This window comes from Diabrotica undecimpunctata, chromosome 10 (assembly GCF_040954645.1).
Source record: "Diabrotica undecimpunctata isolate CICGRU chromosome 10, icDiaUnde3, whole genome shotgun sequence".
NCBI lineage: Eukaryota > Metazoa > Arthropoda > Insecta > Coleoptera > Chrysomelidae > Diabrotica > Diabrotica undecimpunctata.
The window spans coordinates 75,864,193-75,878,538 of NC_092812.1; the positions used below are offsets into that span (position 1 = coordinate 75,864,193).

Here is a 14,346-nt window from a genome sequence, read left to right on the forward strand (position 1 = left end):
TGTGGAATGTGTGCCTTCGACGGCAGGCATTGTGTTGTGAACACTGCAGTCCGTGTTTACGGTATCGATTTTGGCGCCGATTCCGCCAGATGACTGGAATAACGCTGTCATATCGCTCTCCATAAGAGGAGCCACTTGCAAGCCTCGCTCTACATATTTTCATCAAAGATTTCTGTGTTTGTACCTTTTTGTAAGTAATTTTTAAATAATTTTCCGTATATATGTTTAAATTATTTTTATATATTAATTTATAAATGCAATTTAGTAGTGTAGATTTTAGATTATTGTTGTGATAAATAAAAATGTGCGGGCAGGCAGTGCGCCTTCTATTATTAGCCTCGCCGCAGTAGAATATTGATCAGAAGACGTGCGCGTTACCATCTGACAATAACAGACTGCTTGTCGTTGTTCAGTATTCCACTAAACACAAGAACTGAATGGGGTGTACAATAATCACCCCCAATTTGTGTTGCCAGCAGTATGCAAAATAGTCATTCAATATGCCCAAAAAGAAGCCGACACCCGTTGAGGATCTTGTTATACCTCCTCAAAATACTAAAATTTGCGGAACGATTTGTTTATGTCAGTTAACTTTAATTCTCAGCAGTGTAGCTATAGTGTACCTAACAGTCGCAATTTATGTTCCTTCAACTCGTGCAATGAAGTCAGGAATCTCAGAAACGCCAGTGATGTGTACGACTACTCGGGCCGTTCAAGTGGAGTCTTGTGATTGGGGCTCGTGTGGGGAATGGTGTTTAAGCAAAACCTCAGGATCTTGTATGCAAATTTACGTTAATCTTAGAAGGAATGGTTCAAATTTATTATTAGTGAACTGTACAAGTATAGCGCAGAAAATTTGTTATGGTAAAGATCAAGAAAACGCTAAAAGAAGTAGATGCATTGCAGATGAATGTAAAAATTTGACAGGAACCTTCAACTGCTCAATGGGTATGTGCCTAGATTTGACAGATTCTTTTGAATGTATTTATAAATATACCGATCCACCTTTAAAATGTTCTGGTAGAAGGGGTAAAATTACTTGCATTGATTTAAATGGATTGTATAGCTGTAATCGAGGTACCTGTGAAAGAATTCGCACGCCGTACAACTGTGATCGTCATTGTGGAGGTGCGGATATCGTTACAAGAAACAAAAATGTTATAGTGCTTAGTGGAGATGAGGTATACTTATCGCAATGTCAAAGATGTATCGACAGTGATACAGGACAAGAAGTTTGGAATGAGTCCCAAGACAACGTTATGATGGCTTCTTGTCATTCCATTTTAAACACTTCAAGAGGCTTAGAAGCTACAGATTGCGTGAACGGTTCATTGTTAGCAAATAATATGCTACCAAATGTAACAAACTTTACGTACATTAGTTATTTGAGTATTTTTAGTACTGTTACTTTAGACGAACGACAAATAGTTGCTCCTCCTGAACCTGATTTATTGATTGCAAACGACAGTAGATTACTCATAAATCTAGAAGGTTGTGTTAATACTCTTAGAGATGAATGCAGAGACTTTTTAAAAGTTTACGGTAAAGACGGTACTGATCATTTTGCTAGAGCTCGGTTTCCTTGTTTCTATTCCCTGGATAATCCAAATGTAGTGGTAGCACGCTTCGATTTGGCAACAACAACAAAACAATTTTTAATAGCATCTGTCCTGCCCGTAGTACTATTGGTAGTATCTTGTTTAACACTTATTCTTTGCCAGCGTGCAGTTGTAGTGGGCGATGATGCTAGAATGCGATTCCAAGGTTGCGTAAAATCCGAAGCTCAGCCTCTCGAGAAAACTGCTTCGACAAACAATATTAATGACAGAGGTGGTGATAATTCAATTATGGCACTTTGAGATCAAGCACGTAAGTACTATATATATATATTTTTATTACTCTAGATGGTTTACTCTATAAGGCAATGTTTTATGTAATATAAATTTCAAAGGAAATAACTAGGATTATACAACATCTATCATATTTACAGGTAAGCTCGACATGTTGTACCATTTCTCAGTATCTATTATTTTCCTCTTTCTCTCTACTTCTATATATCCATATCACTATTTTTTTCTCAATGTCATCGATAATGGTTCCTTCAGTACACATAAGTTTTTATACTGTGACTTCAACTCTATCTGTTCTTAATAAATCCTGAGTGATCTTCTGATTGCGCCTATTTTAAGATCTTCTAATCTTTTTTATATATCTGTTAGTTTTTAATTATCAGATCTATATAATTTTTATTAAAGTTTCATATATATTAATTTTTTTCTTTGAGTATTTTTTTATCGCATCTTTAGAATGTGTCCTCTATACAGAGATATTTGTCTCTTGTATGCTGACCCTTAAGGCTTTGTTATTATTATGTATATTAATTTATATATCATCGTCATTATCATCCATCCTGTTACGTCCACTGTTGAACATAGGCATCCCTCAAAAATAATTATTCTCTCTTTGATTCTGAGCTGCTTAAATCCAGTTCGTTTTAACTCTGTTCAGATCACATATCTCTTTGTTTACTCAGTGGCTAGCCAGTAATTGTTTTTAAAACTTTGTAGCAATTTTATTTTAAGTGTTCTAGGGTAAGGCTATTTGGATCAAAATATGTCTATTGGACCAAATGTGCCTTATATATATATATATATATATATATATATATATATATATATATATATATATATATATATTGAATGTTTTTTTGCTGTTTTTTAACAATTTTACTGTATATTTATAAATTGTTATTCAATTTGGGACAAGCATAACTTGGCAAGGAATATTATTTTATACTTTTGGTGACAATCTGCCATCGTATTCTGAACTAATACTATGCTGACCTATATTCTAATAAGACTATTATATTTACTTGATAATACTTTTACTATTTATTAATTACTATTACTTAATAATAATTGGCAAGAAAAATATATCAGAAGGTCAACCTTCAGTACCAGAAAGCGTGGTACCTCCGCACCATAATAAATAAATAATGGACCAACAACCAGGAGATGAGATCGCGCATCGGAAAAGCTAGATCCACCTTCAACCGAATGGATGCCTTCTTCAAAAACAAGAATCTCTCGCTCTTCTCTGGAAGCATTAGATTTGTGGTTATATCGGAGAATACTTAAGATCCCGTGGATTGGCCAAGTCACAAATGCGGAGATCCTCAGAAGAATGAAGAAGAACCGAGTGGTACTAAACACATCAAATCTCGAAAGCTACAATACTTGGGACATATTATAAGAAATTAATCCAGATATGCCCTCGTACTAGGAAAAATATTTGGAAAGTAAGGTCCAGGAAGAAGAACATTCTGGTTAAGGAATCTCAGAACCTGGTTTAACACAATAAAGTTTATGCAAAATAATCTTAGTGACATTTTTAATAATCTGTCACTGGTTATAAGAAGAAAAATGTGGTTTATACAAGTAAGAAGTGATTTTAAATGCCCACCAAGACGTTCTGAGGATAACCCGCTTGATTTTTATGTTTGTGGTCATATAGAGTTCTCCAAAATACAAAATGCTGCTGCAAACATTATTTATCGTCGAAATAGAAGCTTTGAAATTTGAAAGTGCCGAGTTTGAAAATAATTTATAAATATATAGTAAAATTACTGAAAAATAAAACAAAAAAATCAATTTGTTTAATATAATTCAATTCCACAACATTTTATAAAGGCATAGTTAGTCAGTAGCCATATTTTTGTCCAAATAATCAAACCCTAATCTATTTCATAATAGTTGATTTGCTAGTCTAAAATTCTTAACTAATTTTCCAATTTTTTATATAAAAATGACAAGGTTACTCAAAATATACAGCAATTGTTTTAATTTTGATTTTTTATAGTCAAAAATATTGTATTATATGATAAAGTACGAATTAAAAATCCAGATTTTTTAAAATAAACAAAATATATCAGCGAAACGTAAGTTTCATAATCTCCATCTATTTTCCGCCTTTCTTTTCCACTGTGCTTTTAGTGCAGAGTGTGTGTTTACCAGTACCGTATTGGACAGTTTAGATGGGATTGTAAAAATCAATAAAGACGCGTACAAGGGGCTTGTCATAACTCCACTGTTTTTTTAGTAGGGTGTTCATGCTTTGTAGATGGGCGTTAGTTCCGTAATCTTTTCGGAATCCTCGCTGCTGATAAGATTTCAATTTGTTTTGACTCTCTTGAATATAATTTCTGATCTACATTCTATTTTTCTATTCAGTAGAACATAATTTAATATATATTTTGACCTTTGTTTGTAATTTATTTGCATTACACGTCCAATTTACAATTTTTACTGGGAATAAGCCACAATTTTGCTTTAAAATAAATTTTGGCGGCTCTAGGATTCTATTTCAAAACAATATTACATACATGACAGTAACATAAAATTTTGATTTATTGTAGTTGTGTTATAGTATTAAAAACATTTGCTGTTTTTTGTCCCTCATTTCTTCATTTGTTAGTGATTTTAGTAGTTCATATATATGCTATTATTAAATAGCCAACATCTACAACGTTTTTGTTTTTCTCCTTTATCGCCATTTGGATTCTGATCGATATAGCTTTTAGCTTCTTCGTCACCTATCAGTGAGTATTTCCTTTCTTATCTTTGATGTTGTTTTGTCAAATTTTATATTCACATTGGAAAAAAAGTTATTACACTTGATCTGTCAATAAATTTAGCTAGGTTGGTTTGTGTGTCTCAGGACATATTATCTCTCTTAAATTTTACTTTTAGGTCAGTCCATTTATGTGGTTGTTTTCTGTGCCTCTTGACATATTATCTGCCTTGAATGACAACGTATTTTCTTTGATTATTTCCTTTAGAAGTAATCACGATTTGTTTTACCTTCCCTGATCTTTGTTTATTTTTATCTGTTTAGCTATATTCTCCCTTTTGGTTTACAGTTATCGTGAACATAATTATTCTTATGTGTTTGTCTTGTATCTTATATAATTTCAATATTTTCCTTTCAATAGACCAATTAAGTTAGTTTTTTACTCGACACAACTGTATACGTAGATGGGTTTGACAGTAGAAATGTGTAGTATGAGATATTAAAAAATACTCTCATATAGGGATTCATCAATTTTTTAGTGGAACTATTTTTAAATAAATAATCAAAACTTATTATTTTGAGCATAACTTAAAAACTTGTCTATTTATAAATTTGACGTCAACAGACAACTTTTTCAGAAAAAAAGGTAAGTACGCAAAATGAGACATGCTAAATTAAGATCGGATAATAAACAAAAAACTTATTACAAAATGAACAACAAAATCGCTGTTTTTGAATATTATTAATAACTTTATTATTTATTAAAATTGGTTTAATTGTGCCTGAACTTGAGGATCTTATCGAGTTTACATTGTGTGCAAAAGATGAGCCAGATCGGTTGAATAGTTTTTGCAAAATTTAATTTGTTTATAAGATTTTATGAAAAATGAGCTAATCTCTAAGGCTGGTCCAGATAATTTGAAATTTATATATTTATAAAAAACACAACTTTTAAAACAAAAAAAAAAGTTGTACGGCCTTAGGAGCCAATATAGCCCCTATTTTAAATCATTGTTACGTTAATTAACAACATTAAGGGCTGAAATTAACTAATCTTTTATAAGAAAGAACAAAGTACTCTTTGTTTATAACACTCCTGTCTAAACAATTTTTAATAATTTTGCTTGCTAAAACTTTTGTTAAAAATTTTGACTTTTCTTATAAAAGATTGGTTAATTTCAGCCCTTAATGTTGTTAATTAACGTAACAGTGATTTTTTTTTAAAGTGGCTATCTTGGCTCCGAATGATCCTTGAACATTCATTTTTGGTTTAAAAAGTTGTGTTTTTTAACCAGGTTTCCAAATATACTTTAGCCATTCAATTTGAATTTAATTCTAAATTATCTATTTATTATTAAATAATTTTGTGTAGATAAATGTAATGTTTTTAAACTTATTTTCCATAGGTTATTGGTTACGTCTTAGAGAAGAAAATAACCCGGATTATTGAGATCAATTCAGTCAAATTATCTGGACCAGCCTTAGAAATTAGCTCATTTTTCAAAAAATATTATAAACAAATTAAATTTCGCAAAAACTATACAACCGATCTCTCCCATCTTTTGCATACAATTTAAACACGATAAGACCCCCAAATTTAGGTACATTTAAACAAATTTTAATAAATAATAAAAAAGTTATTAACAATATTCAAACACATCTATTTTTTTGTTCATTTTGCAATAATTCTTTTGTTTATTATCCGATTTTAATTTAGCATATCTCATTATGTGTGTCTTTTCTGAAAAAGTTATCTGTTGTCGTCAAATCTCTAAAGAGACAAGTTTTTAAGTTATGATCAAAATACTGAGTTTGACGTTTTGATTTTTTATTTAAAAATATTTCCACTAAAAAATTGATGAATCCCTAGTTGACAGTATTTTTGTAATATCTCACATTACATATTTCAACTGTCAAACCAGTCTATACCGTTGTGACGAAAAAAGGTTTATTTTTTACTAACTTGATCGATCTATCAAGGCATTATTTTCCTTCCAATACTATCTTAAACCTTTCCTTGCATAATAAATTGACATTGAAACGATATAGTATGTAACCGAAATGGCAAAACGCTTCTCCTACTGTGATACACAAAACTCTTATTGTAAGTACTCTTTCAAAAAATATAAATGGCAGTCTAAAACAAGAACATGACCTTTCAGTCCGAAGCACCCCTCAAATGATGAGAGGGTTTGAATAATACCCCTGTCGCCTACCATAAATTACGAACAACTCCTAGGAATCTAAATATAATCCAAATTTAGGCTCTAACAGGCGACCAGTGAAGTCAAAAATCGAAGAGTTTTGTAGTAAAATAGATGAAATAATGCTAATGACAAAGAGAGGTGTGGTAACAATACAGGTAATAGGATTCCAGCGATCTACATTTTGTGCCATACAGATCTATATTACTGAGATCTAGGAAGTAACTCTTTTATGCGTTTAGTCCACCAAGGATCATTGTGATGCTATATTTTCGAGAACATCCGCAATCTCTGTGCTGATCATCAGAATTATATTTGAAGCGATAATCTCCAGGGTTCGCTGGGCCACTCTGATTTTTTCCACCGATCTTTTGGTAACAGTTTCTACACCGTAAGTCAACAATAGGAACACATATAGTTCAAAAACGTTTCATTAGTTAGGATTTTCCTTAGATAATTATCATGTTTATCATTTACTTAACGATCATCAATGTTGATTATTTTTGTTGTTGTTTAAAATACCTTATATGTTTCAGGCATTCCCCTTCTATTGGACCGAGACTGAAACGCTTCATTAAACTTCGAAACCATCTTGTAGGGGAAAGCGTATTTTTTGGATTTTAGCACAGCTATTTATTGAATACTCGAAAACTTGTAATTATGAGCATCACAACAGAAAAAAACCAACTCACTCTTATTTCAATCGTGGAAAGCGCCAAATTTTATACGTCATTATGTCTCGGAACCACAGCTATTCTCTCGGTATTCGCTTTCTTATTTTTGATACCGTTTGTAGTTGACCCGGCTATTACAAGTCTTCTAGCTGATTATGAACCAGAGCCTGTGACGTGTATAGCTACTCAGCATATTTACGCTGAAGGGATATCGAACTGTTCCTGGTCGTCATGTCGTGAAGGCTGCACACGCGAAGCTACTAAATGTCATCAAATCTACGTCAATTACTCAAAAATACCTTTTCTAAAATATCAAAGTGAGATGATGGGGATGATACAATGGGACGTAGCGGATACTAGATTTTTAATCAATACAGAGGGTTGCGGTTACCCTCCATCTGTCAACTGCTCTGAGTTTGCTCATCAGTATGGATACAAAACTGCCGGTACTCCCTTCCCATGTTATTACAGCAGAGTTTATCCCGAAATGCAGGTCGTTGCGAGATATTCATGGGATGATACTCTGCGCCACTTGGTACTCTCTATCGCCATTCCAAACCTGTTATTTGCTGCTTCCATAGGGGTACTCAGCTACTGGTATTGTCCTGGATGCGGCAGATCCTGCCAGAAGTACATACATCATTTTCCAACGCAGTAAGTACCTTGATCCATGTTATTAATGTAAAACTCGAACATATAATGCCTATGTCAATTTATACATTTAGTCCAGAGAAATAAGCTAAAAAAGTTCTCTGCTGGTGACTTTGACCCGGAAGGATATCTGATAAGTTTTTTTGAGTTTTATGAATTTTACCAGTAAAAAGTAAAACATTTCGAACGGACTTGGAAGTATGCGGTTTACGCCTAAAAATACTCTTAAGAAACGGAATATAAAGACTATGATTTTATGTTCTAAAAACAATTTTTTAATGCTAAAAAACTTTGTTCAAATTTAATAAGAGTATATTAAAAAATAGTTTTTACATAATAATTTTATAATGTATATAAATACCATATATTTAATATAAGTAATTATATTTAAACAAATAAATAAAAATAATAATAAAAAGGCGGCTTAAGAAGAGATTTGTACATCCCCTAGTCATTAACTGCTTTGTTTTGGATAATTTTGTGCAATGAAAATAAGATAAATGTTATTAGTTTAACGTTGTACCCCAGTTTCAAAAAAGAAATAGCAAATTTGGTGCAGTAGAACCCGAGATATGTCATTTTTTTTTTCGAGCGCTATATTTTGAAACTGTGTTGGATTTTTTGAAGAGCGCTGCTGACCCTTCAGTGGCTACCATCACTCCTTTTACTATAGTCGAAATGTAAAGTCTCTTTGTTTGCAACATCCCTGTTTAAACAATTTTCAATAATTTTGTTTGCTAAAAGTTTTGTTAAAAACTTTCGAGTTTTCTTAAAAAAGATTGGTCAGTTTCATTGCTTAATGTTAAAAATGTTGAAACATTTTAGTGGAGACAGAACAAAAATTAGGAAGATGGAAAGAATATATAGAGGAATTATTCCATGACCAGAGACGGGAAAATATATATAAAGATAATCAGAGTAAAGACGAGGGACCTGAAATAACAAAGTCAGAAGTTATGCATACAGTAAAGTCCATGAAAAATAATAAAGCTGCTGGTCCCGATGAAATACCAAGTGAATTGCTAAAACTGGTCAATGAAAAAAACATAGATCTTTTAGTTCAACTACTGAACACAATCTATTCCACAGGAATCATTCCACGTGAAATGCTGACATCAACATTTATTTGTCTACCAAAGAAAGTAAATGCCAAAGAATGTAGTGATTATCGAACGATCAGTCTAATGTCACATACCTTAAAAACCCTGCTAAAAATCATCCATAATAGAATACACGCTAAGCTGGAGATGAATATTAGTGATTACCAATTTTGATTTCGGAATGGAGTGGGCACAAGAGAGGCACTATTTTCTTTTAACGTGCTGACCAAAAGATGTTTTGATGTTAATCGAGATCTTTATGTATGATTTATAGACTACAACAAGGCATTCGATAAGGTAAAACATGATCGACTTATAGAAGTACTCAAAAACAAGAATCTGGATGTGAGGGATGTAACATTGATATCAAATTTATACTACAGCCAACGATCAAATGTGAAAATTGGAAGAGAAGTGTCAGAAGAAGTGGAGATAAGGAGAGGGGTCAGGCAAGGTTGCATACTGTCGCCGTTATTGTTTAATGCTTATTCTGAAGAAATCATACAAGAAGCTTTGGTAAACGAGACAGTCGGCATAAAAGTGAACGGAAGTTTAATTAACAACATTAGGTATGCCGAAGATACAGTCATATTAGCCGACAACTTGGAAGACTCAGAAAGAATAATGAACAAAATATTAAGATACAGTGGAGAATACGGACTCTCTCTTAACATCAAAAAAACCAAATTCATGAAAATTAGCAAGAACAATACAAACGAAATATTAACGGTAGGCGGCCAGCAGATTGGGAGAGTAAAAAGATATACTTGCTTGGGAACGATAATCACAGAAAATAACGATTATACTGCAGAAATGAGAGTCAGAATTGAAAAAGCACGTGCCAACTTCGTGAAAATGAAAAAGATTTTATGCAGCAAAGATCTGACATTGGCCCTCAGAATAAGGCTAATTTAAATGCTATGTACATAGTGTACTCTACTATGGAGCTGAATCATGGACATTAAACCAGAATACAATAAATCGACTTAACGCGTTTGAAATGTGAACATTTAGAAGATTGTTAAGGATTCCATGGGTAGATAGAGTCACGAATGCAGAAGTGTTAAGGAGAATAGGCAGAGAGAGGGAAATGGAAAATATAATAAAAGAAAGGAAATTGCAATATCTCGTACATGTGATGAGAGGCGAAAGATACAACATCTTGAGACTCATAATTCAAGGAAAAGTAGAGGATAGGAGAAGCGTAGGAAGAAGACGCGTTTCCTGGTTGAAGAACCTGAGAGAGTGGTTTGGTTGCAGCTCAAGGCAATTGTTCAGAGCAGCTGCCTCGAAGGTCAGAATAGCCATGATGATTGCCAACCTTCGTCACGGAGATGGCACTTGTAACAGTGTTTAAAAAAAATGGGGATATCTTGGCTCCTAAGGGCAGTACAACCTTTTTTCTTTTTTAAAAAGTTTTGTTTTATAACCAGCTTTCCGAATATATTTTTGCCATTTACTTTTAACTAAATTCTATTTTGCGTACATAAATGCAATTTTTTAAAACTTTTTTTCCATAGGTTAATAGTATAAGTATGTCTTAATAAAGAAAATATGCCCCGGAATATTAAGATCCATATAGACAAATTATCTTGATCAGGCTTAGAAATTAGCTTTTTTCTAAAAATCTTATAAACAAAATAAATTTCGCAAAAATGATTTAACCAATCTGGCCCATCTTATGCACACAGTTCAAACACAGTAAGCCTCAAGTTTACGTACATTTAAACACGTTTTAATAAATAATAAAAAACAGCAATTTTGTTGTTTATTTTGCAATAACTTTTTTGTTTGTTAACTGTTGACGTCAAATCTCTAAACAGACAAGTTTTTAAGTTATGAGCAAAATAATGAATTTGACGTTTGATTATTTATTTAAAAATAGCTCCACTAAAAAATTAATGAATCACTAGATAAGATGTAATGTATTTCTATAATATCTCAAAATACTTATTTCAACTGTCAAACCCATACAGTTGTGTCAAGTAAAAACCTAACTTAATTAGCCCAATAGTGTGGAAACCACATATACAATAAAATATTTCTGTCCTTTTAAAAAATTTAAAAAAAGACCCGTCGACTTTTATATATAAATATTCGCTTTTTAAACGTAAATTTAAATGAACAGGGTGACACAAGCAATCTTAGCATAGTCCATAAGTTTTATTCTTAATGGAACATCCTGTATATTTTTAAAAACTTCATAACGACATCTCAAAAAACTATATCGTGTAGGGTCTATTACTCCTATGAATATTACAGGGTGAAATTTTGAAATTATACAATTTGGAAACTACATATTATGGTATAAAATTATTTGTGTCCTTTTAAATTCAAATATGCGCTTTTAAACATAAATTTTACATCATCTTTATTTTTAATGAAACACCCTGTATATTTTTATGTTTTTAAAGCTCCTGATCTTAACAAACTATATTAAGTAGGATCTCTTATGAATAATACAAAGTGAACTTTTGAAATTATGTATAAGTTTTGTCAAGATATTAAATACAGAACCCAATATGTTGATACTTAGTTTAGAAAATTGATGTCTGTATTTAGCTAAAAGTGGAAGTGAAAGTTGAAAATGAACTGACTGAGGATATCCAGATTCGCCGTGGGGTCCGCCAAGGGTGTATTTTATCACCCTTGTTATTTAATTTATACAGTGAAGCCATCTCAGAATTAGCGCTTGCCGAGGTCATTGAGGGCCTTATAATAAACGGTGAGCCATTTAATAACATAAGATATGCTGACGACACCGTCCTTCTGGCAGGAACAATAGAAGAACTGCAACACCTTGCTAAACAACTAAATATATATTGCAACGATTATGGACTAAAAATAAATTTGAAGAAAACCAAGTTCATGGTATTTACAAAAGCACAAAACATCAAAGTTAAGCTAGTACTAGATAATACAGAAATTGAACAAATATCTTCGTACAAATAACTTTTAGCATGGATCAGATACTGATCAGACAAAAGAAATTAGATGCCGCATTGAAATTGCACGGTCAACTTTTAATAGAATGAGACTTTTTTGTAATCGCGATATCAATATATCGCTCCGAATAAGAATGCTTCGATGTTATATTTTCTCTACCCTTTTGTATGGGGTTGAAGCTTGGACACTTAAAAAATCCAACATTAAAAACCTAAAAGCATTCGAAATGTGGTGTTACCGACGTATTTTGAAAATATCATGGATGGATCGCAAAACAAACGAACAAGTTCTAGAACAACTAGGAAAACAATGTAAAGTTTTAAATTCCATAAAAATCAGGAAATTAGAATACTTGGGGCACGTCATGAGAGGTGAAAAATACGAACTACTAAGGAATATAATGCAGGGAAAAATCAAAGGCAGAAGAAGCGTAGGAAGACGTAAAATCTCGTGGCTACGCAATCTCCGTGAATGGTTTTGATGCAGTTCAATTGAACTACTCAGGCGCGTAACCAAAAGAATTATAATTGCCAGAATGATTTCCAATCTCCGATAGGAGCGGAACTTGAAGAAGATTTAGTTAATTAAAAAAAAACATTATTTAAAGTGTGATAAATTATTATTTTCAATTTTTTATGTATTTAATGTCTCGACGAAAATTAGTGATGTAATAAAAAACGATTTTTCGTTGTTAGAAATATTCGTTACTTTTGGCAGATAACCATTATAGGAAACTAAGCGAAATACCCGGATGACGTCAACACAAAACAAAACAAATTCTTTAGCATATCAGTAATCAGCACTTCGAAAGATAAACCGAGGCGGCACCGGTGAAGCGGTGTAATATAAAAGACCAACGATAGAGTAGGTATGTTATATTATTATATATGTTATCAGTGGTAAAGCCTAATCTGCCGAAATGGGGGGCGGTTTCTTTGATATTTACACTATTTGTTACTTGCAACTGCAATAAAAAGAAACCTACTGTTTTTTAATCTAAATGAAAAGATATTGGCAGAAGGATGGCCTAGAAAAAGAATATATTTCACTTTGTTTGAAAGTTTGAAATATTTATTTGCTTTCTCGATTTAAGTTGAGAACTAGAACTGAGAGGCTTCGTTTTGCATTTAATTATTGGTCTTATATAATTTGTTTGGATTTATTTTTTCAAACTATACCTACTCAAAATCAAATGAAACCAGACGGAACCCCTTTAAAGTTGATTAATGATGTGACAACAAGGTGGAACTCGATATACTATATGCTTGAGAGACTAGTTACATTATCGGGATCTTTGGCTGCAACAGTTGGTCTTTTGCTCAATCCTATTAATCTTCTGAATATAGATATTTTAGGAATCAGCGATGTCCAATGGCCCGACCCAGGAAAGATAAAAATCAACAATAAAACAATATATTATTCAGGAAGTCAAGACGGTTCACACAGATATGGTGTCGGGATAATATTAAACAAAAACATTGATGAAGCTGTAATAAATTTCACTCCATACTCCAACAGAATTATACTCTTACAATTAAACCAGAACAAACCCAAAATAAACATCCTACAAGTTTATGCTCCAACTGCGGACAAACCAGAGAGAGATATTGAAACTTTCTACGAAGACCTAGACAACATTTTAAAATGCATTAAAATGCAAGGTGTAACAATTATAATGGGAGACTTTAACGCAAAGGTTGGGGAAGAAAAAGTAGAAGAATGTACAGGAAGATATGGTCTGGGCAACAGAAACGAAAGGGGTGACAGGCTTATCGAATTTTGCCAAAACAATAATTTTGTTATAGCTAATACATTATTCAAAATGTCAAAGAGAAGAATATAGACCTGGAAGTCACCAGCATATCAAGAAGAGAGAATTGTAAGAAACCAAATAGACTATGTATTAGTTAGACAAAGATACAGGAACGCAATTTTATCCGCAAAAACCTATCCAAGTGCCGACATAGGATCAGATCACAACCCAGTAGTGACCAGAATTAGGCTCAAAATGAAAATCATAAAACGAAGAACAACAAATGCAAAAATCGATACAAGTAAATTAAGGAACCCACACATAAGGCAACGCCTGGCAGATTAAATCAACAACGGATTAATGAATGTTAAAGAACAAATTCTACAAAATACTGAGACGGATAAAAAATGGTTATTAATAAAGACAGAAATAGACAACAGTCAAAAAGA

The 14,346-nt window shown here is 32.4% G+C and overlaps 2 protein-coding genes across 2 annotated transcripts in view; both read left to right on the forward strand.

The window, feature by feature from the left end:
* The first annotated feature begins 377 nt into the window (after positions 1–377).
* Teh3 (tipE homolog 3 phospholipid transfer protein) lies at positions 378–1,859 on the forward strand. The gene has a single exon (XM_072546773.1). It carries the CDS (start codon positions 501–503, stop codon positions 1,857–1,859), a length of 1,359 nt encoding a protein of 452 aa, XP_072402874.1. The 5' UTR covers positions 378–500.
* A 5,574-nt stretch (positions 1,860–7,433) lies between these two features.
* The window catches only part of Teh2 (tipE homolog 2 phospholipid transfer protein), a 47,788-nt gene continuing 40,875 nt past the window's right edge, over positions 7,434–14,346 (forward strand). Inside the window, exon 1 of the mRNA XM_072546775.1 lies at positions 7,434–8,101. Within this exon, the coding sequence (XP_072402876.1) occupies positions 7,434–8,101 (668 nt within the window). The remainder of the gene's footprint in view (positions 8,102–14,346) is intronic.